At 34.3% G+C, this 25,296-nt stretch overlaps 2 protein-coding genes across 2 annotated transcripts in view; one reads left to right on the forward strand and one right to left on the reverse strand.

The window, feature by feature from the left end:
- Positions 1–25,296, forward strand: part of LOC142356726 (S-formylglutathione hydrolase-like) — a 341,513-nt gene that overhangs the window by 157,155 nt on the left and 159,062 nt on the right. The gene's annotated exons all lie outside the window — the stretch shown is intronic.
- The window catches only part of LOC142334821 (uncharacterized), a 92,190-nt gene that overhangs the window by 53,106 nt on the left and 13,788 nt on the right, over positions 1–25,296 (reverse strand). Inside the window, exons 6-13 of the mRNA XM_075383146.1 lie at positions 25,216–25,263; positions 25,091–25,138; positions 24,967–25,014; positions 24,843–24,890; positions 24,352–24,399; positions 23,484–23,531; positions 10,897–11,103; positions 5,251–5,571 (exon numbers count right to left, since the gene is read on the reverse strand). Coding sequence (XP_075239261.1) covers positions 5,251–5,571; positions 10,897–11,103; positions 23,484–23,531; positions 24,352–24,399; positions 24,843–24,890; positions 24,967–25,014; positions 25,091–25,138; positions 25,216–25,263 — 816 coding nt within the window. The remainder of the gene's footprint in view (positions 1–5,250; positions 5,572–10,896; positions 11,104–23,483; positions 23,532–24,351; positions 24,400–24,842; positions 24,891–24,966; positions 25,015–25,090; positions 25,139–25,215; positions 25,264–25,296) is intronic.

A 25,296-nucleotide genomic window follows, 5' to 3' on the forward strand; every position in this document is an offset into this window, starting at 1 on the left:
TTATAATTTTTAATAACAATAATTTGCAAGTAATGAAAATAATTAGATAGCAATTGAAAACATCCAGCAAGTTTAAGATCACATACGCATCTATAGGAGGGCATAAAGACCTGTCCTTATTCATTTTTATGTCGTTACGAATAGAGCCAACAAACAGAAATTCAATTCAAACTTGAGAGAAAACACTTTTGAAGACGTAAAGCCAAGTTTCGACCCTAAAAATAGTTTCAATTGAGCCTTCTTGAACGCCAAGGTTTTGAATAGAAACTCTCATTAATGAGAATAGGTAACAAGCAGACAAAAAGAGATAAAGAGCAAAATTTCGTAATACTTTTGTATTTTTCGAATACAATTACTTTCAAAGTCTTTAAAGCCATGAGCTAAAAACTGAAAAAAATAGAATAAGTTCGTCTATGTGTCGAAATGAAGTGCCGGGGACCTGTAAATATTCCGAGTGTGCCTTCCGTCTACAAAAATAACGTTTAGACAAAAATTGAAAATAAGCTCTCTTTTTTGCAAAAAACATTTGTCGAAGTCAAGAAAATTAAGAAAAATTCTTTAGTAAACATTGTAGACTTGCAGCTTTTTTGTCAAAAATAATGAGTTGTAGTCATATTTGTCCTATTTGACTTGTAGTTAAGGGGACTAGGTAACAAATAGACGAAAACAAACAAAATTTCGAATTTAAAAATTGTTTCTTTTTTAATTAATTTTTGGAAACAAATGTTTTCAATGTCGTGAAAACCATCAGCTTTCTGCTCAAATAAGCTTATAGGCCCAATATTTCTTCCATAAAATTCAGTGAAACCTGCAAATATCCAGCAAATTTCATACGCCTAAAAAGACAAAGAAAACACGACATTTAGTGACAATTGTAAAAAATTCAATTAATATGTCGAAGCTATCGAAACCATAATCTATGCCTTTCAAGACTTTCATACTTTCAATTTTGCTTATTGCTTTGAATGTCAAAAATTGAACTGTCCGTAACCTGATAATGTGACAAAACGAGAAAAAAACGTTAAAAGTCCGCCAAGGCCTAAAAATGAAAAATTGTGAAGTCTACTAATATGAAAGACAGAAAACCATATTTTAGAGCATAAAACGACAAAAAAACTAAACTTCAACTCAGTAGAAAAAAGAAGAAGGAACAAAGTTTCCTTGCGGACACTAAGCTACAAGCAGACCAAGTAAAGAGAAAAATATTGGCAAAGTTCAATAAGTCATTGTTTATTTAAAAACATTTGTAATTGTCAAAAGGTTCTTAATATTTTGAGTATCGAAATTACATATATTGTTTGGGAACTGTTTAGGAAGCCACTTAGAACTATCAAAAGTGAGCTTTGATTTGAATTGTTTGATTCTTTAATTACCATAAAAAAGATCAAATTCTTTTTAAATACCGACTGATTACAATACAATTTTTCTTAGGATTGTAACAGTCCAAGATTGAACTAAAACCAGTCATGCTATTGCTGTTCGTCCATTCAGAATATTCCAGTTGTTCAAATTGTTTAGATTTAAACAATTTGTTAGCTAAAAGATTAAAAATTATAGGCTGTGTATTTGATAATCATAAAGTAAAATTAGCAGAAACAGGGCAAAATTTAATTCCAGACTTCTCTCAATGGAAGTTGAAGTAGGACAAAGATTGCATACAACAATTGTGTCAATTGTTTTTGGGTATGTATCTCCAGCAAAATAATTAAGGTGGACTAAAGGGTTTATTTCGGGCAGTTTTTAATGAAAAATCTGAGTTTTTAAATAGTTAGCCAAAATTTTAGCCAAAAAATTAAAACAAAATAGCCAACAATAGTTTTGTCTTTAAAAATAAAATCATCAGTACTATTGTCAACTATTTTTTAGCAAAATTGACGCTATAAAAAACAGCGCAAACCGGTCTAACATTCACAAAAATTTAAGCAACGATAACTCGCACTAGAAAACCAAATTTAAAAAATAAAACTCTATATTCTACGCTGGACGGGGTTTTAATAATGCAACTCACAACTCTCTACGATGAATTAATCGGTTGGTCAAAACTGTCTGACCAAAAAACCCTGTTGAGTATATAGTCCCCCCCCGCTCAAGAGGGGTCGGAGCAATGATGAATGTAAACTTCTTCACAACTGAATTTTGGAAGATTAGTTTGAGTTATACTATTTGCTTATGAACCTCTACAGTTAACCTTATAAATGCTCTGTTCCTCATATACCGTCCACTCTTGTTAAATGATATTAGAGTTTGTAAATAGCGCGCTAAACTCAATTTCTGCTGTGTTCTAAAGGCAATAACTAAAAAAATGACAAAATGTCAAAATCAATAAAACCATTCTCTGAAGTCTTTGTTCCGAATCAGTATTTGAAAAACGCGTTTGTCATTTTCTCTTTAATTTAGGCCTGAAAGCTTGTAGCTGATTCATTAGAAAAACAGCGGCATGGTTCCTATTTTAGAGAGAACAACTTCTTGTTCAACTGTTTCCGATAATTACCTTGACAAAAAAGAAGATATTGAATCATAAATTTCACAATTTTTCTTTTTGGAGTCTCTGGCTGTGCTATCAATAGTCATCTAAAGATTCATTGAAATAAGCTGCAAAGCAATATGAAATTTAATTTTTCGATTCAAAAGTTCTATATTTCAGTCCTCCAAGTTTTTGTAGAAAAAAATGAGGGCAAAAACTATTTTCACCTTCATTAATAAAACACAGCCAGTAGATTACCGGAAAAAAGCCGCGATAGAAGCTTCTGGCCTTCCATGAATCGAAACAACCACAGGAATACGATAGACAGAACGACCACCAGTCCTTCAAAAGACCACTAGACCTTTTGGGTTAGATTTGAACTGTCAGTTTTCGGACACATTCAGTCTATAAAGAAAAATCCCTAAAAAAGCTTTTTCAAAAGTCGTATTCAAAATTAAAAACTAAAGACTAATACTCAAGAATTAGGGCATATAAGTTTGGCACTACTTAGATGCACACTATTGATCATTATTTAGTAAATGATCATGAAATTAAAAGTTCCATAATTGAGCTTAGCAGTCATCTTTTTGAGTGAGATAAGTCACGCAATTGACCTCAAAGCAGAAATGACTTCACGCACACAAATTTTAATTGCGAAGCAGTAGAAGTTACTGAAGTCATTGAAAAGGTCAATTCCAGAAAGTCAGGTCGTAATAGTCATCGATGAAGTCAACAAATTGAAAAACATAGCAGGACAAGTCCTGACGTACAATTGAAAAAATTTTCATTGACTAAACGGAAAAACTAGACCTAAGATGAACTATGAGTGAATCGAGAAAACCATTTTTTCAAAAATCAGATAAAATAAGAAAATAAAACAGAAAATCAATGTCAAAATGCCGCATGTGAACAAAAAAACCACTAGCGAGAAAAAAAAATTTACTGCAAACAAAACACTAGGCCTAGAAAGAGCTGTGTATGGGTTGGGAAAACCAGTTAGAAAAAAATCCGGTCAAAAAAATTGAAAAAGAAACAGTAAAAATCATAGTGAAATTGCCGCATGTGAACAAAAAACCACTAGCGAGAAAGCAAATTTTTGTTCAAACACCGTTTTCTCACTCTACTTTAAGATTAGAGCAAAAAAATATCACGCCGCAAAACCGTTCGCTTTTTCGCTCCATTTCCTGTTTCAGCGTGACCAAAATCACTACTCCAATTTGACTTGAAAAACCATGAAAATGTGTGAACAGACCTTAAAAAAAAAGACAGCGCCCCAATACAATTCAAATTCTTTGAATTGTAAAAAACCTGGCAGGGCAAGTCCTGAAACACAATTCAAAGAATGCTATTAATTTACGAACTGAAAATCATTTACTCCGCTTTAAAAGGCAAATGAGAGCTGTTACCAACGAGACTAAGCAATAAAACAACACAGGAACAACAAAAACAAGCCAGACAAAAACCTTTTTTGTGAAAAGTCTGAATTGACATCAAAAACAACTACTTTCAACGCAAACTGCCAACTATATTCCTCTATTTCTCACTAGCAACCTGCCATTAAATGTCGATAAGTCCTAAGACAAATAATATTAAATAATAAAACAAAATTAACCAAAAATCGCAATAAAAGACGCTGAAAGTTTTTGAAAACACTTAGTATAAAAGTGAGAGAACGCAACACCTACTTGAAAATACATTTCCGTCCATTAATTGAATCCTCAAAGACCACCGTGGAGACCTGTTATCAATGAGATTAGGTGACAAGACAGCAATCAGCACAACATACACCAGCAAAACTTAATAGCTGTAAATTGAAAAATTTGTTTTAATTGAGACATTTTTGCAAACAATGAGACCTGTCGATAGTAATACTAAGGATTATAACGCCAAATTTGGAAAGATAAATTTGCAAAACTTCCAGAAGTTCGATAATTATTGAAAACAATTAATGTCAAAGTCATAGAAAACACTATCTTTAAGCAAAAACGATTAAATGAAAAACTGAACCCCTATTAGCAGCATCAGAGACTTGTCCTCAATGAGACTAATTGATGAGATATCAAGAAGTACAATAACTACTTGAAGAACTCAGAATTGCACTTAAAATTTTTGAGAAGTAATGTCAAAGTCATGAAAACAACTAGCTTTAAACCCGATCCATCAATTAGGTTCTTTTATGCCTCGCTAGCAACCAATCAGATATTTCCTTGATGATACTAAAAAATAAGACAACAGATAATTTTAAAAAAGTGGGCAAAATCTAAAACTCACTGATATTTTATGACAACAAATAGTGGCATTAAAAGTTTTAGCTGCCCCTAACTGAATTCAAGCAATTGAATTCAAGCAACTGATTTCAAGCAACTAGGCAGAATTAGAACACATATGTACCGTCTTAAAAGCAAAAGAGAGGAAACTCTGAAAACATAGGTCAAATTGAAGCACCTGAAAAAATCCAACTCAAAAACCGCCAAATTGTCTAAACACCAATTTCTCACTCCACTTTAAAGGTATCTTGAAAAATTCGTGCCTCAGACCTACTCGATATTTCGCTCCCTTTACTATTTCACTGTGAGCAATTTGACTTCTGAGGTTTGCAAACTTCTAATGTTTGCTAACTCCTATGGAAGAAAGGAAAACGACAAGAACAAAAAATTGAAGAAACTTGGTCAAAAATCTTCCTTATATAAATATATATGTTTAGTTTTGATAGCGATTGCATCTAAGTGTAATTAATCAGTTTTTTGTTTTCCTAGATTTGTGAAAATAAATTTTGATTTTCATACCTGTGCAAGCAACAACCGAGCTAGTTGCTTCAAAATTTGAATTTGTTTTGTTAAGTGAACCACAGACTACTTTTTTGACAGTCACAAACACAGTGTATGCAATACCAGCTTCCAAATTTGTCAAACGGATATTGGTACTGTTTAGAGGAATCCCCGAAAGGTTTTTGTATCCAGGTAGCACTCGAGATTGGGGCTCAACATATGCGTAGAATTCATCTACTTGCGGGTCTAATCCTGATGAGTTAACTTGGTCAATTTGGATCAGATTTTCATAGAACTGAGCTCCGTTGCCGTTAACCGTGAATACCGGATCGCTTGGAGCTAAAACACCAGATTAATCATAAACCATTGATACAAAAATTACTGCAGATCGCCAGGGCGTGCACGATCTTGATTTTATTGTCAAACATGCCTGGAAAAAATCTTGTTAAGCGTTTCGTTCCAGCCTTATTTCCGAGCAAAACTCGGAAATAAGGACTTTGTGGTATAACTATCAACAGCTCCGAAGTGATCGGGCGTTATTTTGGTCTTATTGTTGTTTTTTTTGTACCCTTAATTGCCTTAGTCCCATATCATTGGTAACATTTCCTTTCAATACACGTAACAGGAAGTCGATTGTTTTTATTTCACGTATATCAGAAGTATTTCAGTTACAGCAGCATTTACTATGTCTTATGGCAGTGTTTACGCCAACTTATGGATTAAAATATTGAGTTTTTGGACGGACTGAAGATGCGAATGTAATGGGGTCAAATTCCAAGAAATCGACTATACATACTCGATTTTGTCGATCTTTTTCATGACCCATGGTTTTAGATTAGAAATGTATTCTGCTCTCAATTTTCATTAAGCGTATTTTCGGGGCTCGCTTGAAAACCTGGGACAATCATTCGTTACTCATTTCCACACCATGAGTCCTTAATTTCCACACTATATGCAACTCATTCGCCCTTTCTAATTACTAATAAGATTCGGGCAAAAAGTTTTAGGTTTATTATTTGGTTCAACATGGCGAAATTGGGTTTTGGTTTATCCGAGAATAATTGTGACAAAATGTAGACCATTTCTACGATATATATCATTTATTTCCACGTTTTGTGGAATTATATTTCATCATGGAAATTGGTAGGTGAATCGTGAAAAGTGGGGAATCGTTTTGGTGTCTCGATTCAACACAATTTAAAATTATAGAACTTTTTGTTTTGGAACCTTGACCACGTAAAGAATAAAGAGGTTAATTAGTTTTTAGCCCCAGCAGAGTCTTTCGATAAATGATGAGTCAGATTTCCCTATAGAGTTTTAAACTGATTTTATAACGAGGTTTAAAATACGGTCATCTATTTCATCTTTGGCGCCCTTTTTGTTTTCATAGCGCCTTTTTGATTTTTGATTTTATTTCTTTTTATTTCATAGCGCCCTTTTTGATCTTCCAGATTGCAGACAATTCTATCAAGAGAATAAATAAAAAATTTTTCTTGTTCCAGCACAAGCTCAATTTTGAATCATACCTTATTCACACTTCCTAATTTTCCATAATTTTTAGCGGCCATTCAAAATTGCGTATCTATGGGAGATCAATTTAGCTAAAACATGTAGTTACTTTATGCAATAGCTAAAAAAGCATCAGATTGATAATCGTGCACGTAAATAATGATTACAAGAATACTTTTCTTAAAACTGCCTTGATAAAAATGGAATACGAAATGAGATTTCTTATCTAATCATTAGACCTGTCAGTTAGTTATAAAAATATTTGGCATCGATTGATGATTGAATCAACATTTATTCCCAAAAGAAAATATTTAAGTTTAATTTACCAGTTTAATTTCCAACTACAACGATATAATAAGCTGGAACCATACAGACCAAATGCCTTTTCAAGGAAACTACAATAAAATTATGAGATTATAGACTGGGGGCATAAACAAGTGAAGGGGACTGCGGAAGAAGTTTCAATATTTATATGAATTGCTGGAGTTTTAACGTTTTTCTGTCTTTTCTTCAAATTTACGTATAATGAGTTCATCTAAGCATCTGACTAAATATTTTTGCTACTTTGACTTGAAAACAAATAAGAAGTCGTGTCTCACCAGTTCAGTTCTTACGTCATAATTTTTTTCTAATAACTGAAGAAAATCTATTATCAGATCGCACACGTATGATATTAGGTCTAGTTCATTAAATTCTCCAAAGAATTGTTTATCAAAAAATAATTCCAAAACCATGGGGGTTATATTTATTGTTTTTATGAAGATGTGCAAATATTAATAAAGATTGGTAGGAAAAGCGGTTTTTGTGTAATTTCGAGGTCAAACTTTGAAACACAAAGTGAACGTTTCATAGGACAATAACACGAAATCAATTAAGTCAGCGACGGATTAGATCTTGAAATAATTAGCTATTAACAACTGCATGCAACAAATGTAACCGATGTAATCAATCTCCTAACTTCTTCCCCCATTACGTCCATATCCATCAACCATTTTATGTATTAATCATCTATAGCTCTTAGATGCTCATTTATATCGAGTTTAATCTCATCAAATTAAAACTTTCTTAATATGAAGAGCACTTCCATTTTAAAAACTTAGCCGAAAAAATTATGAAACCCGAGATCCAGTTAACTACTTAAGAACCCCAATGACATATTCGCTTGACGATGTCAACGGACAAGAAAAAGAACTGACCAAAATCAAGAAGTTTTCTGCAAACAAGAGCAGGGCAGTGCCTGTTAACATAAGCCTGAAAATTTTAAAAAGTTGCAAATTGAAAAAATTATACTCAAAGAAATTGTGTTGCTGAATTTAAAATAATGAATGAGTTACCATTGGATGGAAAAAATGATACATTGAAAAGACGAACAATAGGAAACGAAAGCAAGAACCATAAATTAAAATCTTTATTTTTTCTCATTAAATCATTATTCTTTGCAAGCTCCCATCAATTTTTCTACATACACGTTGTAACATTCGTATCTCTTCAATCATTAATTACTCATGCAAAACAAAACAAAAGAAATTGATATTAAGTAAATCGCATAAAATTGTTCCAATTAAATTTTTGAACCTGATTAGATTGTTTTTACACTTAAATTGGGAACAATATTTTAAGAAAATACAGTTATAAAGCTGACTTGGTAAGTTAAGTTTTTTCACTAAGTTTTTGTTCACATATATTTTCTTTATTTAACTCTCTTTTTCTCTCTCATCGGATTTTTGTACATCAGATTGAGCCAAGGAGATATTTTGACGTGCTACACTGACTTTTACTTCCTGCATCGCTCATAATTCACCAATTAATATGTATCCAAAGACACCTTAAGTCCTCTACGAGTCCTAAAAACTTTGCCCTAACATCTCTTTTCTCAAAAACTACCAAAAAAGCTTTCAACAGACCAGAGAATGTGGTGCAAAGAATTCAGGAGAATCAAAAGTCAGTGATAAAACTCTTGTGTTAAAAACATGCGCGGTATACAGAATTTACAGATTGATGAAAATATGCCAGTTCACCGTTAATCTGCAGTAGACTTTTGGTTTTCATTGCATTCAGAGTAATCGCCGCTAAAACTTAATAATCACTTAATTTCACGCTAAATTTAATTTTTTATCTTCACTGTCGAAGTCGCAATGGGTTTTTAATATTAAAGCAATTACTGATATCAACGCCTGTCTTATTTTTTCTTTATGTAATTATAATTATTATTATTCCGCTTTTTTTTGTCGATGCCCAAAATATGTGTATATTCAAATATTGCGACGGTTTATATTTTTTTCGAGCACTTTAGGACGTTTCGCGCGTGATTTTTAGCTGTAGGAAGTACTTAAAAAAAGGGTTATCTTGTAAGATTCTGGCAGAAAAAATGGCTATCTTGTAAGATTCTGGCAGAATAAATGGCTATCTTGTAAGATTCTGGCAGAAAAAATGGCTATCTTGTAAGATTCTGGCAGAAAAAATGGCTATCTTGCAAGATTCTGGCAGAAAAATGGTTATATTGCAAGATTCTGGCAGAAAAATGGTTATCTTGCAAGATTCTGGCAGAAAAATGATTATCTTGCAAGATTTTGGCAGATTTAGCCGGCTAATTCCCTGAAATGTCAACTTTTTGAGTTGACCAACCTGCTTTCAAATCGCCAATCAATTTACTGATTAACCTTTTCAAGAAAAAAAACACATTTTCGAGAAAAAAATGTGAAATCATACAAATTTGCAATTTATCGTTCAAAATTGATGAGGTTTGATTATTATTACTATAATCTGTACTCGGCGAATTGTTTATTTTTATAATGTGTTCTAACGGAATTTTGATTGAAAATTTTCCCGAAATCACATGTTACACAGTAGAAAAAATTGCGAGATTTAAATAAAGAAGCCGTCAAAAATTTAGAAAGCAGAAGAAACGTGAGATATAAAAATCAAATTTTTTTCTTATTGCCTGAATATTACTGCCTGCTGATAAAAAATGGTATCAAGTAAGCCAAAGTCAAATTATCTAGTATATTTTCTCTATTTTTTTCTATTTATTAAAGTATAAACTTTTCTCGCAACACGGGTATCGATCTTCAACAATTACCATTATGACATATTTCTGCTGAAATTTTGCAATTTCTATTTTTTGAGAATTATTTGAAACTTAATAAACGGTGCTGAACCAGATCTAGCATTTACTAGCAAAATTGTATAATGTGTTCGTGTTGAAATAATTTTCTTCATTGAAATGTGGTTTTTTGATTGTAATATGTGTTACATAAAATGGGTAGCTAACCTTGGCACGCATTATCGGTCAATAATTATATAAATCAACAACTAGAAGCTCAAACAAAGCTAGAACATTCTTACGAGCTAACATTCAATCATACCGAAAGCCTGCAAAGAGTCCTCCCGTTTCTTAAGTGACTTTTCTCCAACAAGATTTTACAAGATTACTTTTTATTGTAAAAATCAGGATAGCCTTTTGGTCACGGTATTGCGGCAAACACAAATATCAATGATTTCAGCTTACGATGACTCATCTAAATATATTATTAACTTGTGAAAGAAAAACCTGTAAGGTTTTTTAGATACCAGCTCTAATAGAATAACAGATCATCATATAACAAAATGAAATTGAGAAACGTCATTACTACACAGCGACCCTACTAAACTAAATGGACAATTTGGTCCATTCTACCTCTTCAGTCCCTCAAAAAATATCGTAACGCTTGTATAAAATTGCCTCACAATTCGGGATATGGCGAAAAAGGCATGATTATAATTGGTTCATCTTATTAAACAATATGTTATGATAAATTATACTATAATAAAACTTTTGCGTTCGTATCATACTTTACAATGCCATATTAGCAAAAATCAACAAATTGGCCCAATGATAAATATATTCGATTGTTAGGCGTACTGACGACGAAAACTATGTTTTTTAAATCAACGTTTTAAGCAACAGCTAGGTTTAGATATGACGGGGTAGAACCCATAGCGATGTTAGACACAAAGGTTTTATATTCTATTATGTAAACACATATCGTCTTGAAAAATAACAACGCGTGCTAAAGATTTAGGGCAATTTAAAGCATAAAGCAAGGAAAGCTTTGGCTGGGAATCTAGAGTTGGCGTGCTGAAGAACCCACCCCCCCTTTAAGTTTCAACACTTACACGTGCACGTAGAGCTGCTAGCAATATTCCCACATGAAATGGTATAGAGTGTTCCGGGAGTTAGTCCTGTGATTGGAGAGGGCGGAGCAGTTTGTTCACCATTTAAACTGCTGCTGTATGTGACATTCAATGATACTGGGCAGTTATCAATTTCGTAGTCGATTGATGTTGCATTTGAGCCCAAAATTCGTATCTCCACTCCAGGGGCTGGAATGAATGATCGAATGCCTCAAATTTCTCTCGAATTCAAAATAAGACATGATGATTGCATAAATATGTGTCCACGACCAAGGTTTGTATTAGTTTGCAACAGTTGCGGTTAATGATAATGCAGAGATTATAAGCAAAAATACGGTTATTGGAGGTGAATGCGGTGAAGAATGAATAATCACCAATGTGTTCATCAAAAACAAAAATTTGTCATTTCCAATTATCTGTGAGAAATGCGCTTAAGAAATGCGTTCAATGCGGTGTCAGCCGTAAAAAAATATTTCACCAGATTTCACAGCATAATAATTCTTAAATTATTTTCCATTAATTCCTCAGTTTAGTTAGAAAAGAATATTAGCAAGTAAATGACAATTAAAGGACTTCAAATAAACAAACCAAGGACAAAGTTGCAGCCCTTTTGAAGTACGTCGGATCTGTTTTCGAAATTTTAATATACCCGGTAAGAACTAGAGAGTCTTTCCTTTGTCACAGTTTTGAATCCATTCACAGAAATTTACCAACCAAATTGACGGTCTGAAATTATGGGCCCGGAATATCGGTTCCATCAATGATGCATCGATATATCATGAAGTCTGTTTGCCTCTTGTAAACAACAACACGATATCCTCCTCTAATTTGCTTTTCGCAGTGGGAATTCAGTAGCAAAACCCATGAAAAAAGAGTGATAAATACACTAAAAAAATTAAATAATTGCCAAATATTAAATAATGCATTGAAAACTTTCAATATGTGCAATTGTGCCTTTTGTAACAACAACATTTTTATAGGCGATCTGTAATAAATGAGACTATGTAGCAAGAAGTCCAAAAAATTCAAATTAGAAAAAATCTCTATACTTTTAAAAACCTTAGATTTCATGAAAAAAGTAGTTTAGCTATCAATAAAACTCGGGCAATAGAACCCTTTGTTTATCAATATGAAGGCACTAAGACCTGCAACTATCCAGAACTCATCTTAGAGCTACAGAAGGAACAACCAACGAAGAAAAACAAAACATTTCGGCTAGAAGACGGTTAATACCATAATGTATTTACCAAAAAAACAGACGAATTTGATTATGCCACATCCTGGACACCAATATTGCAAGAACTTAAATGTCAATATTGTGACAAGCCAAGAAAAAAGAATCAATAAGACAAGAAAACGACAAAAAATCAATTTCTTTTTGTTAAAATTGGTAGTATCCGAGCAGATAAAGTTTTGCATAAAACGTAAAATTGCAAAAAAAACATTAAATTGAAAAAAATTGTAAAGAAGATTCAACCTGCTTTTGTCACCATATATTGATGACCAAAAGACGCAAAGCTCAATATTCCATATTTTTTGAAAATGTGTTGTTTAAAATGTCAAAATGACGATAAGTTTTTGACTAAAAATTAGATAGATTTCCCTAAAATTTCATAAGAAACGAATTGAACCTGACATTTTCGGTAGTCAACGTATAAAAAGCAAAAACGCAAAATTATATATAAAAAAGAAACACGACTGATTACAGGTCGAGTTTTTTTAGGCTTTCAAAAACGGCGATTACACCAAAACTAGCCTTGTTATTGGCGTTTGTCCATTACGAACACGTAAAAGCTGCCAATTTTATGAATATGTACAATTTGACTTTAAAAAGTCGATATATCAAAAATAAATAATGCATTTTTCATATTTATCACGTTAGGTTAACAAAAAAACAGGAAAAATTTTAAATCAAGAACACATTTTAAAAAATCACTAAAAAACTTGCCTCCCTTGAAGGTTACGAAGATTGTGTTAGCAGTTTTTTGGCGTGTTAGGTGATCAAATTTAATTAACAGGAACTAAAAAGCTTATTTCGCTCTTTTTTTGTTGACAAAAGGCTAAATTTTTTTACAATTTAGCAACGATTTTGTCCAAAAATTGGACCAAACAGTTCAACAACACTCTTTTTTTTTAGAGCTAACACCAACACAGCATTATTATGAAAAATCCTAACAAATTTTTGGCAAAATTGGCAAAAAAATTGCCTAATATTACGGAAAATGTGAACAGTAACAGTCGAATGTTCACAAAATTTTAAACCCATGGAACTGTGATAACTCCATGGAAATAACGAAATTTAAAAAAATAATTTGATTCTATGTTCTACCCTGGAAGGGCTTGCTAATGATACCATTCACAACCCTCTACGATGAATATATCGATGGGTCAAAATTGACTGAACAAAAAACCCGTTTGAGTGCATAGTTCCTCCCCCTCCCCCAATGAAGTTAAGGATCGGAACAGTTAAGGCAAAAAATGAAGTGTTACAAGCATTTATAGAACACCTAATTTCTGTAAAGCAGTTTGGAAGTAGAGATAAAGGTAATGATGGATTTGTGACGCGTTCGTTCTATTATGTTTCAAAGCAGGAAAATTATATGACAGGAACTGATAGCTATCTTCCGTTTGGATCACCGAATCTACAGCAACCGAATCAAGAGATGTTGAAAGGACTTTCTGCATACGACCTCAATCTGCAAAATTGAGACCTCAAACAAAAAGAAAATTTAACTTGAACAAAAATCCAGTAAAAGCAATAGAACTAAAAAAAAGTTCATGCATCAATCACATCCCGTACCGAACCCCCAGAGCCCATCAAGCCTGATTCAGAGATTGTCCAGAGGCCAAGTCTTGGCAGAGAGGTGCCAAGACTTGGGTAGCGGAGCCAAGACATGAGACTTCTCTGGGCAGAGAGGCCAACACTTGGGGTTTTCTGGGCAGCGCAGAACCCAAGTCTTGGGTTTCTCTGAGCAGAGTTAGGGTTGACATCATGAAGATCCGTTGTTTTTCATTTGATGAGGGCAACTCTCTTACAAATTTGGCACCCAAATACACGTTTTCTGTAAAAAAATCATATTTGCAGGGGAAATTCGTGAACTTCACCCCAATCCTTATTGCCTCTCTGGGCAGAGAAAATCCAAGTCTTGGATCCTTTCTGCAACGAGAATTCCCAAGTCTTGTGTCTTGCCTGCCAAGAGGTCACCGAGTCTTGGTTGTACTCAGCACGGAATGACCCAAGACTTGGACCTTCTCTTGGCAGAGATACCCAAGACTTGGGATTTCTCTGGGCAGAGACCCGCAAGTCTTGATTTTTCTCTGTTAATTGAAACCTCAGAGATCGACTCTGGAGTGTTCTCTTAGCAGTCTTGTATCTGACATGATCAGACTCTGAATCAGGCCTCGGACCTTGCCTAATTTTTTTCTGAATCAGGCCTGATGGTCTCTGGGGGTTCGGTACGGGATGTAAGCCAAGATCTCTTCAAAAGAGATCGTATGAAGCAGCAAAACTAAACAGTTAATTAACTTATTGAAACCAACTACTATTGTCCGTTAATGGGACAGGTATGCAATGAATTGCGTGCGTTGGTGAGTCAGAAATCTTATATTTTGATAAAAAAACACTCACGCGTCACAAAAAGACATCAAGTTCCAGCACATCTTCAGATGAAAGTAATAAGAGAATTTGAAAAGTTATCACAAATAGGCATTTGATCAAGTTCCCTAGTTCAAAACTAAGGCCAGATTTGCAAATTTTTGTTCGTTAAAACCAAATTTGTAAAAATTTGAAAATTATCTCTTCGAAGTTCAAATTTGCAAAATTTTGCAAATAAATGTTAAGTTTGTAAAAAAAATTGCATCAATTGGCCGAGTTTGTTCCGGTCGATCTCTGCTTAATTTAGCAATGTGGGTTATTTTCCTAAAAATTTCTCCGAGAAGACTTAATTCAATTGAAAAATGTTAAAAGACTAAAAAACTGATCTTAAAATACGAATTGATATTGAAAAAGAATTATGAACCATTCGCTGTTTGTTTTTTTTTGGAGTGAAGTTATGATATGCTTACTCTTGTATGTTTTATATTCTCTTTGCGTTTTTCAGTCCCTAAAATTGTAGAAGATTTGATCATCTTTTGGATTAATTGATATAGACTTAGTACGAAACTAAGATCGAAACTAAGTAGTCTCAATCTTTTCATCCAGCGGGGTGAACTAGGACAAAAGAATAGGGCAAATGCCTCGTGTTTATATTAAAAGATAAAAAGTTGATTGTCAATCAGAGATTTCTGCAGAAGTCAATCCATTACATCAGATATGGTAATTGTAGTCGATTTTAAAAACGGCCAGAGATTGCAAATTGACATATATATCATATAATTTGCTGTAAAACTCCACAAAACTTTTGTACAACATTTCTTTTTGTGTCAGATAATGATCAACTATTACGCTGACTTTCATTTGACCTGATTTTTTAAAGTCATAATTTTGTTCAAATATGTAACTTCATGTCATACGGACTGGATATTAATAATATTATTCTTTACTGTATTAAAATAACTTCATTATTAAACGGGTAGTGATTAAGTTCATTTTATCTTCATTTTAATTCATTTAGAAGATCTGGCCTTAATTCTAATTTGTTCATGTTTTTCTCAGGAAGTTGTCTGTTCACACTGTGAACAAATGTTAGCTTCCTGTCTCGATGCGTGATTAGCTTGTGATCACTCTAAACTTCCCGTTTTGATCTATTTTGTAAATTTAGTTTCATTCTCTCATTTGTGTAGCTAAAACTCAGTTGCAATTAATTTTGCCAAATTGCTTTTCAAAAGTTTACTCAGAAATTCAGCTATTCATTCGCGTCACGAATTCCGGAGCTCAAAAGTAGAACTCAGATTTTTATTGAATAAACTTGCAATCGCGACGCAATCGCCTACTCTAACTAAGTGAGAGTCAAAGGCGGCGCAAATGAATCAATCTAAACTTCGGCAGTACAACATGTCGCAGTCAGCAGTTGATACAAGGAAAACTCCTCCTCACATGGATGCCTCCTGGGAGAATGCAACAATCACTCCATCCCTTTCGTGGTAGAGGTAGGCTCAACAGCGGAAACTCGCCTTCCTTCCTAGCAAAAGAGGGAAATCAGCTTGAAGTTCCTCTAAACGGACAAACCTCAGGAGTCATATCTCCATCAGAACCTGTATAAGAGGAACCGGTAGAAAATCACATACCGGCAATCAAAAGAGAAAGAAAAATCCGCAACCAAGAGCTGAAGGTAACAAGGCAGAACAGATGCAAAAATAAGAATGAAGTCGGCCTTCTGTGTGGTGACAAACGATGGAATATGTGCAATTAGAAAGCTGTTTCACTTCTCTAGAATTGCGTCGGTTCAAAAGGTCATAGAACTTGCAAAAGCAAACACCCTCATTTCCCTGGTGAAAAGGAACTGATGAAAGAACTCTGACTTGTCATGGAAGATTCATTTATGAAAACTTTGAACATAACATACGACGGATTTGTCTTTTTCTCATCGAAACAGCATAAGGAGAATCCGTTGAGAGTTTCTACGGGAGACTCGTCAAACAGGCGGAGAATTCCATTCTAGGTGACGAGGAAACCACATTAATAAGCGACACATTCTTTTTGAAGAAACAGTGTCACCCACTAAAATATTGGAAATAGCCATTCACTTGGAAAAGGGAGCTCATAACCAACAAAAGATTACTCAAAATCTAAATACAAACTCTCAATCTGTGAATATAGTTGACAGTTTTCATAATTGTAATCGCACGGCAAATTACTAACAGCAACGCCATGGTTACAATCGCAATTCAAACACCTCTAATTGATATCTGCAAATTGATCTCAGTGCTGGACTAGCAATCAGCGTCAAATTTGATCAGCAAAACGAAAGACATGAAACAACTGCGTAAGATTCAACTATTTTGCAAAGAGTTGAAGGAAACCTAAGAAATCTTAAACCAAAGCCTCACCACCACAACAAACTAACATTAACTAGATCAAGCCAACAACCGATAAACGAAACAACGAAGAGTCAGAAATCTACATATTAAGCTACAGAGAAATTTACAAACAAGTAAAAAACTGAAATTCCGACAGTGACTCTGACAACTATGTCGCGTCAATCTCCAGTGGAAAGGCAGAGAAAACTAGAAACACTCAATGCTGAACTACAAGTTAGAAAAATTCCAGGGATTCGATAATCGAATCTGGCAGTTTCTGTATCATCATAAACATATTGCTGGCCAAAAACATCATAAAGACTACTCCAACAGCACGACGGATTTTCTCAAAAGACGAGAAAGACCTCAAAGCATTTTAAAGCGAACCAATCAAGGTCCTTGGGAAACTTGCTACCACAGTTATATACATAGATTGGATTTGTGACGATGCATATCTTCTTGTGGTAGATGATGGTCACAAAAACATCATAGGACGGGACGTTTTCAGTAGTTTTGGACTAGCAGTTGCCTAACAGCAATCCATGAAGAGCAAATGTGTTTACAATGCTGAAAACTCTACATGCAAAGTAAAGCACACTGTCGCGTCACAATTTGCGGAACTAGTTTCACGAATTGGCCTATCAAAGACACACATCGTTAAGTCAAAACTTCATCAAAATTTTACGCGCAAAACACGAATAAGGTCGTTGCGTTCCAATTAACTTACAGCCTAAAGTTATTGCTTAATTAGATCGGTTACAGAGGGAGAGAGAGATAGAGAGAGACAGAGAAAGAGAGAGTGTGAGAGAGAGAGAAAGAGAGAGAGAGAGAGAGAGAGAGAGAGAGAGAGAGAGAGAGAGAGAGAGAGAGTCATGTCAAAAAACTGTCAAGTTATTCTGATGAAAATTTGCTTCCAACCGTCGTAATCACTGTAAAGAAAGATCAATCCACAAATTTAGCATTGATTTATAAAATCCCCAACAGTTCCATCATGGAAAAATAACAAAAACTTAACATAGAGATGTTAACTGACACACTTTGACAACCTTTAACAAACAAAAAAAGACGGTCAAGAAAAATATTTTTCAACGGTAGACCTCAATTACACATAAAGTCAATTACAACTACATAAAAAAACTGTTAAGCTCTGTTATTTTATGCTTATCTTCGACGAATCAACTGGTTACATATCGATTTAAAACTGGATTTTATGGTCACACTGAACTGGCAGCAGAATTTCAAAATGCAATGGACTACACATTTATCTTCATTCAAAATAAATTTTGTATCCTAGACAATATTATACTATTTGGTACCGGGTCAGAATCCAGCCATAATATTTATCTTATTAAAAGCTTCAAAAAGTTGAATGAGGACAATTTGCGCATCTGTCTCCAAAATTGTCACTTAGCACAGGTAGAATTTGAATGGCTGGGGTATAAATTTACGGAAACATTTTTTCGCCTTTCGAAAGCAAAACAGGCGTTATATTAGCAATTCCATAAACAATTACTCTTAAAAGATGACGATTATTTCTTGGTTCAAAACACTACATTAGAAATTTCATGCCACATCTAGCACAACTTTGTCACTCACTAAAACCTGCACAAAAGAAAAATGCTAAAATTGTACGAACTGAATCTTATGCTAAACACTCATTGTAATCACTATAAAAAAAGATCAATCCATAAAGTTTGCATGTAATTCTAAACACCTCAACAAATCAATTCACCGAAAAAATGTCAAATGCCCAACATAGATATGTTAATTGGCACAATTTCACAATCTTTACCAAACAAGCCAAACGATCAACAAGCATATTGTTTAACAGTAGACCTCAAATATGTATACAGTTAATTACAAATACATAAAAAAACTGCTAAACTCTGTAATTTTAATATCATCTACGGTGAATCAACTAGTACATATCGATTTAAAACTGGTTTTTGTGGTCTCAATGAAATGCCAGCTGAATTTCAAAAAGCATTGGACTACACACTTATCGGCCTTCAAAAAACGTATTGTTTCTTAGACGAAATTAAACTATTTAGTACTAGGTCGAAATCCGACCATTTTATTTATGTTACTAAATGCATCAAAAAGTTGAATGAGGACAATTTCCGCATCAATCTCCAAAAATGTCACTGAGCAACGATAGAATTTGAATGACTGGGTTATAAATATACGGAAACTTTTATTCCGCCTTTTGAAAGCAAAACAGGCGTTATAATAGCAATTCCACCAACAATAACTCTTATAAGATGACGATGATTTCTTGGTTCAAAACACTACATTAGCAATTTCATACCACATCTAGCACAATTTTGTCACTCAATAAAATCTGCACAAAAGAAAAACGCTGAAATTGTACGAATTGAATCTTATGCTAAACATTTTAACACAATCAAATAAAAAATAGCACAATGTACTGCAAATTGCAGCTATAGCCCAAAACTGGATGTAAGAGTTAAACGCGACGCTTCGCGTTCCGGACATGGCACAACAATCAGATAAAACACTCCAGACGGATTGCATTTGCGTCCCGTTTTCTCAACACCACAGAAGAACGATATAGTGTAAATGAACTGGAAATAGTGGCAATTGTATGATCCATCGACTATTTCAAATAGTACCTTTTTGGAAGAGACTTTACAGTAATTGCAGACCATAAAGCTCTACTCTCATTCTTGAAGAACATCGTCGCTAGAATAAGTTCTAAAATAGTTGACTCCCTCAAAGAGTCGATGGATTGATCCCCCATAATTTTTCCATAGAACACATGCCTGGAGAAAAATTGTTCCTGTTGATTACAATTCCCAAAATATTTTTGCGAAAGCAAAGAAAAATTCCATTTATGATGAATTATTCGTGGTTGAAACAAATTCTAAAAATCGACATTCATTTAAACAAGCTATTGAACCTAAATCCACAGTATCACAAAATTTAAACGATATTAAAAAGCAAAATTCACCCAGTTCACAACTCGAGAAGCCATTTGCGCTGCAAACAATTATCTCTAAAACGTAGCATTAAAAAATTCCTTGCAAATGCCTTGCAAAAATCAGACAGTAAAGAAGATGAACAATCTGAACAATAAATCTCAATAAACCCATATTTGATACAATATAAAATAATCACCAAAAACTCTGCAAAACTCTAAAATCTAAATTCTGCAAAATATCAAAAAGCAAAACTTCGAACGTAAATACCAAGCATTCAAAATAACCTCGCTTTTGCCCATAATCTTCTAGAAAATAATTACACCAACCTAAACTCCATGTTATCTTCGTCAGAATTGCCTCAAGAACATTTGTCAAAAACAGCTACAACTAGAGTTCGAGTAACGTTCTCGGATAACCAATCAATGAACACGACTACCGGCACAAATCAAGACTTCTACAATTGGAAACTACTCCTTCAACCAACGCATTATTCAAAACTGAAAATCAAAGGTTGTCAGAAACAATCAATGGAGTTTTTAGCAAAAAAGAACGAAGCAATATTAAAGGATTTTCACGACTGTGTGATTAGGAATGACGAGATTAGACTGAAGGACATTAGCCCATAAATTCACTTATTTTGGAGAGACATGAGTGTTGAACACGTTTCACTCTGCCTCGACGAACGGATAGCATTCCGAAAAGCAATGAAGGAAACGCATCTTGAGGACATGCATTCAACGGATATGGGAAATTTGCGATGCTATCGCTTGCACGAAGCATATGGTGGCCGTATATCCCCTGCAATCTACTGGCAAAAAATAGCGAGTGCAAAGCGTGCAAGGATTTCGGCAAGAATTTAAAGCCAGGGATTCCCCATAGCAATTGGTCATACCTAGCTAATTGACTTGAGCCGTATGAAGAATTCCAAATGGAATTTGGCGGTGCCATTCTTAACGAAAAAAGAAAAGAACAGTTTTTCTGACCAGGCATCGATGGATATTCTAAATATCCCACAGTAGAAAAAGCAAACACCGCATCTAGTACAAATTTCATTGAATTTCTAAAAACTCATATATGCAATCACGGTGATCAATTGGATTAGATCAGGCTAGGTGTTTAACAGGAACAAACCTTGAAGAATTTTGTTCCTAAAATAACTTTGAAATAATTTGTGCTCTGCATATGATCAGAGGCAATTGGACTTGTAAGACGTCTCATTCAAACTATAAAAAGACAATTATTCATACTTGAAAGCCCAGTGAAAAATTAATCTACAAAACGCGAAAGATGCAATCATTCAAAAATTAAGACAATAAAAAAACAACGAATATAACATCAATTGAGGCACATTTTGGCAAAAGAATTCAAACAACAGCATCCAGTTTTGCAAATAAACCAAACAGTAAAAACATTTTAATAACAATAAAACAATTGAACATTATTTGGACAAGAAAACAATCCTGGGCGCTCCTACTTATCTGACGCACAGTGGTCAGACACAGGAATGTGCTCAGATTTTGAAATAGAGAAGGTCATTTGCGCCGCGAATGTTGAAACACACGCTCAGCAACAGAAAATACAGGTTGATGAAAATTGAATCATGTTGTCAGAAGGAATCTCCAGACCAATTTCTCGTACTAAACGTAAAGATCAGGTCAAAATTGCAAGCAAAATTCACATTTTTAACAGACAGAAAAAAAAGTTGATAGATTGTATGAGGTTTAGGCACGTGTCATCACGTTGGGTAAATTTAATCTTACTACGAGCGTAATCAAGGAAACAAACATGCCGAATGTACGAAACTCGGACATCGCAAAGTTTAGAACAAAACATTAACGGGAAACTGACCTATCTCATTATGCGGCGCAAAGGCCTCCCAAATAAACAAGAAGACCCTGCAACAAAAGATCCTAAAGCATAAAAAAGACTTTTAAAAAAGAATCTCGGCAGTAAAAAGAGTAAACGAACGAAAAAACAGACCGATGATGTTAGTTTTATTTCTTCGACAATGTCATTCATATCCGCAACCAGTAATGCTGCACGAGCTCTAAAAATGTAGATACAGAAGCGCAATCCAAAATCCAAGGTTGTCTTTGATAACAGACTTGATCTCACGCTTGTTCTCCACTTTAGTCCAGATCAACCAATTGCAGCGCGCCCGACCCAGCCTACTATGTCAGCGTCATCCGCAATGCAATTAACCCCAATTTTGGGTAAAGAAAAAAGAACTCTGCAAAGGAGTGATACATCAGGCTCTGCAATTTCGTCTGTTAGAAGAAGTAAAGGCCAGAATAAACAGAGGACTCCAACGAGCCAGTAAACACAAACGATTGTACAAAATATCCTTTCGATCCACGCTTAATCTTCTGATATGCCCCTTACAGACAAGAGTTCTATCGGAACAGCATCAACCCGAACGAAGGCTGGACAATTGATCTCCATCCTAACATTGTCTACAGAAATGGAGATGACAGTTTATGAGGCAGAACAACATCCGGATGACAATTTTGAATAAAAAACTGCACTTAAACCTGATAAACTATAGGCATAACTTCTATTATTATTATTTAACCGGTGAAAAAAATTTCAGTTACTGATTTGATTTTATTATGGTCTTCACTATTTCTCCACAAAGGGGGAAAAGTCATACGGCCAGGATGAATATACAAATATCCATTACCGTATTTAGTTAACTTCTTTATTTAAGGGACAATAATTTAGTTAATTTTATCTTATTTATTTTCATTTAGCAGATCTGATCTTAATTCTAATTTGTTCATGTTTTTCACAGGAAGTTGTCTTTTCACACTGTGAACAAATGTTAGCTTCTTGTCTCGATGCGTGATCAGCTTGTGATCACTCTAAACTTCCCGTTTTGATTTATTTTGTAAATGTAGTTTCATTCTCTCAATTATGTTGCTAGAGTTCAGTTGCAATTAAAATTAACAAATTATTTTTCAGTAGATAAACCAGAAACTCAGCTAGTCATTCGCGACGCGAATTCCTAAACTCAAAAGTAAAACTCAGAGTTTTGCTGAACAAGCTTGCAATTGCGACGCAATCGCTTACTCTAACTAGATGAGATTCAAACGCGGCGCAAACGGATCAATCTAAACTTCGGCTGTACAACACTTATGAAGAAAATTACAGAGAAACAAACTTTTGCTGTTTATCCCGGCCAGACAAGCACCATCTATGATCAGACTCAACTCAAAATGTGCAAATTAGTGCATTCAAGATTGTTGATCCAGAACCTTAAACTCTGCATTCAAAGCTCCTTAATGAGAGCTCAAAGATTATCTGGTGAAATTTCACTTTGCCCTTGCTCAACCCGAGCTCAATCTAGTTGTCATCTCAAATCGTTATTGATTGATACTCAGGTTATAAACCCTATCACTAAGCACACCAACAAGATGATGTTATCATAAGATTACTCTGGTTACGCCCATTAAACATACGAGCTCGAGAAATAGCTTAACTAGTGACAAATCTGCTCTTTCTCTATTTTCTTTCAACAGGCAACTATCTCCGCTGCTTATGGGCCCCAGGAAAAACTCGAAACTATCTCGACCACAAGGTTACGGAGGTGAAGCACAACCGCAGAAATTATTTGAAAAATTAAACTAAACTTATATTAACTGCAGAGCTGAACCTTTCAGTTGGCATTACCTGGTAAAACGGTTGTCTGTAATGGTGGTGCAGGCATCGTCGGGGCTCCTAAATACATATAATATAAAAGATTTTGACACAATTATTACATTTTTTGAACGTTAGGCTAGGAGCGGATTTTAATACAGCATATTTCCATTGCGTAAACAAAAAATTGAGCTCAATAAAAATGTATTGGAAGTGAACCACCAATCAAAATATTATAAAAAGCGGACTAATTTTAAGTTAATTAAGCAATTCAAACATTAAGTTGACATTAACTGAAAAAACGGTTGATGGTGATGAAGGCATAACCGAGGCTCCTAAATACGTTTGATGTATAAAAATTTGACCTAATTATTAGATATTTTGAATTTTTGGCTAGAAATATCATTTAAGGTGTCCTGCTTTTTCACCCCTATTTATTTAACCCCCTATCATTTAACTCAATTTATTCACCCCTCTATCATTTAACCCCTCTATCATTTAACCCCGATTTTAATCGTTTGTAAAATAAGGACTATTTAATTAGCAATGTAATCATTTGGCCATGCCTCGCGGTTCATGGCCATGCCTTAGCGGCCCGTGGGACTTGATATGAAACTATCACAACCGAACATGGGATTAAGTTATCTACTTAATTATGACAAAGTATGGCTTTAATGTCGACTCCTAATGGGCGGATGAAATGATATAGGGGTTAAATGATAGAGGGGTTGAAAGATACGGGGTTAAAATATGCGGGGTTAACTGAATCGGGGTGAAAAGAAGTAGAACCATCATTTAATACACCAGATTTTCTCTAGGTGAAAGAACGCTCGAAAATGAAACACCAACAAAGGATAAATATAAGGTTAACTGCAGAGATCAATTTTTCAGTTGACCTTACCTTGAAATACAGTCGTCTGTATTGGAGGTGCAGGTATTATCGTGGTTCCTAAATACGTACAAAACAAAAAAGTTTATCAAAAAATTTGGTATTTTAACGTTAAACTAGGAGCGGAAGGAAATACATCAAGTTATCTTCATTAATCAGATTGCTCAATTCGACAAAAACAAAAATGTTTCGCCAGTGGACTACGAACTGAAAGATCATAAAAAATATTTATATTTAGATTTAGACACTTCACAGTTCGAAATTTCTGTTGACATTACCTGGAGATACAGTTGTCTCTACGGATGGTGGTGCAGGTCTTGTAGAAAAATATTTAAAAGTTTACCTCGTCTAATAGTTTTTTATTGTTAGGCCGGGAGTGGAAGGAAGTACCAATTTTTATTCCGTAAACAAGAAGTGCGAGCTGAACATAAGTTTTAGTTTAGAAATAACAGTTGAACTAATTTTATAGCTACTGCAAATTTTAGTTAATTACTTAAAACTACCTGAGAATGAAGTGGTCTGCAATGAGGGTGCAGGTATCACCGAGGTTCCTACACACGTTTAATAGATAAAAGTTGATAGAAATTGATATTTTTTCGAATGTTTCAAAAAATTACTTAAACCTACCTGAAAATGAAGTGGTCTGCAATGAGGATGCAGGTATCACCGAGGTTCCTAAACACGTTTAATAGATAAAAGTTCATCTAAATTGTTAATTTTGCGAATGTTTCAAACAATTACTTAAAACTACCTGGGATTGAAGTGGTCTGCAATGAGGGTGCAGGTATCACCGAGGTTCCTAAACACGTTTAATAGATAAAAGTTCATCTAAATTGTTATTTTTTTCGAATGTTTCGAACAAATACTTAAAACTACCTGGGAATGAAGTGGTCTGCAATGAGGGTGCAGGTATCACCGAGGTTCCTAAACACCTTTAATAGATAAAAGTTCATCTAA

This window comes from Convolutriloba macropyga, chromosome 2 (genome assembly GCF_964194025.1).
Source record: "Convolutriloba macropyga chromosome 2, txConMacr16.3, whole genome shotgun sequence".
NCBI classification, from domain to species: Eukaryota; Metazoa; Xenacoelomorpha; order Acoela; family Convolutidae; genus Convolutriloba; species Convolutriloba macropyga.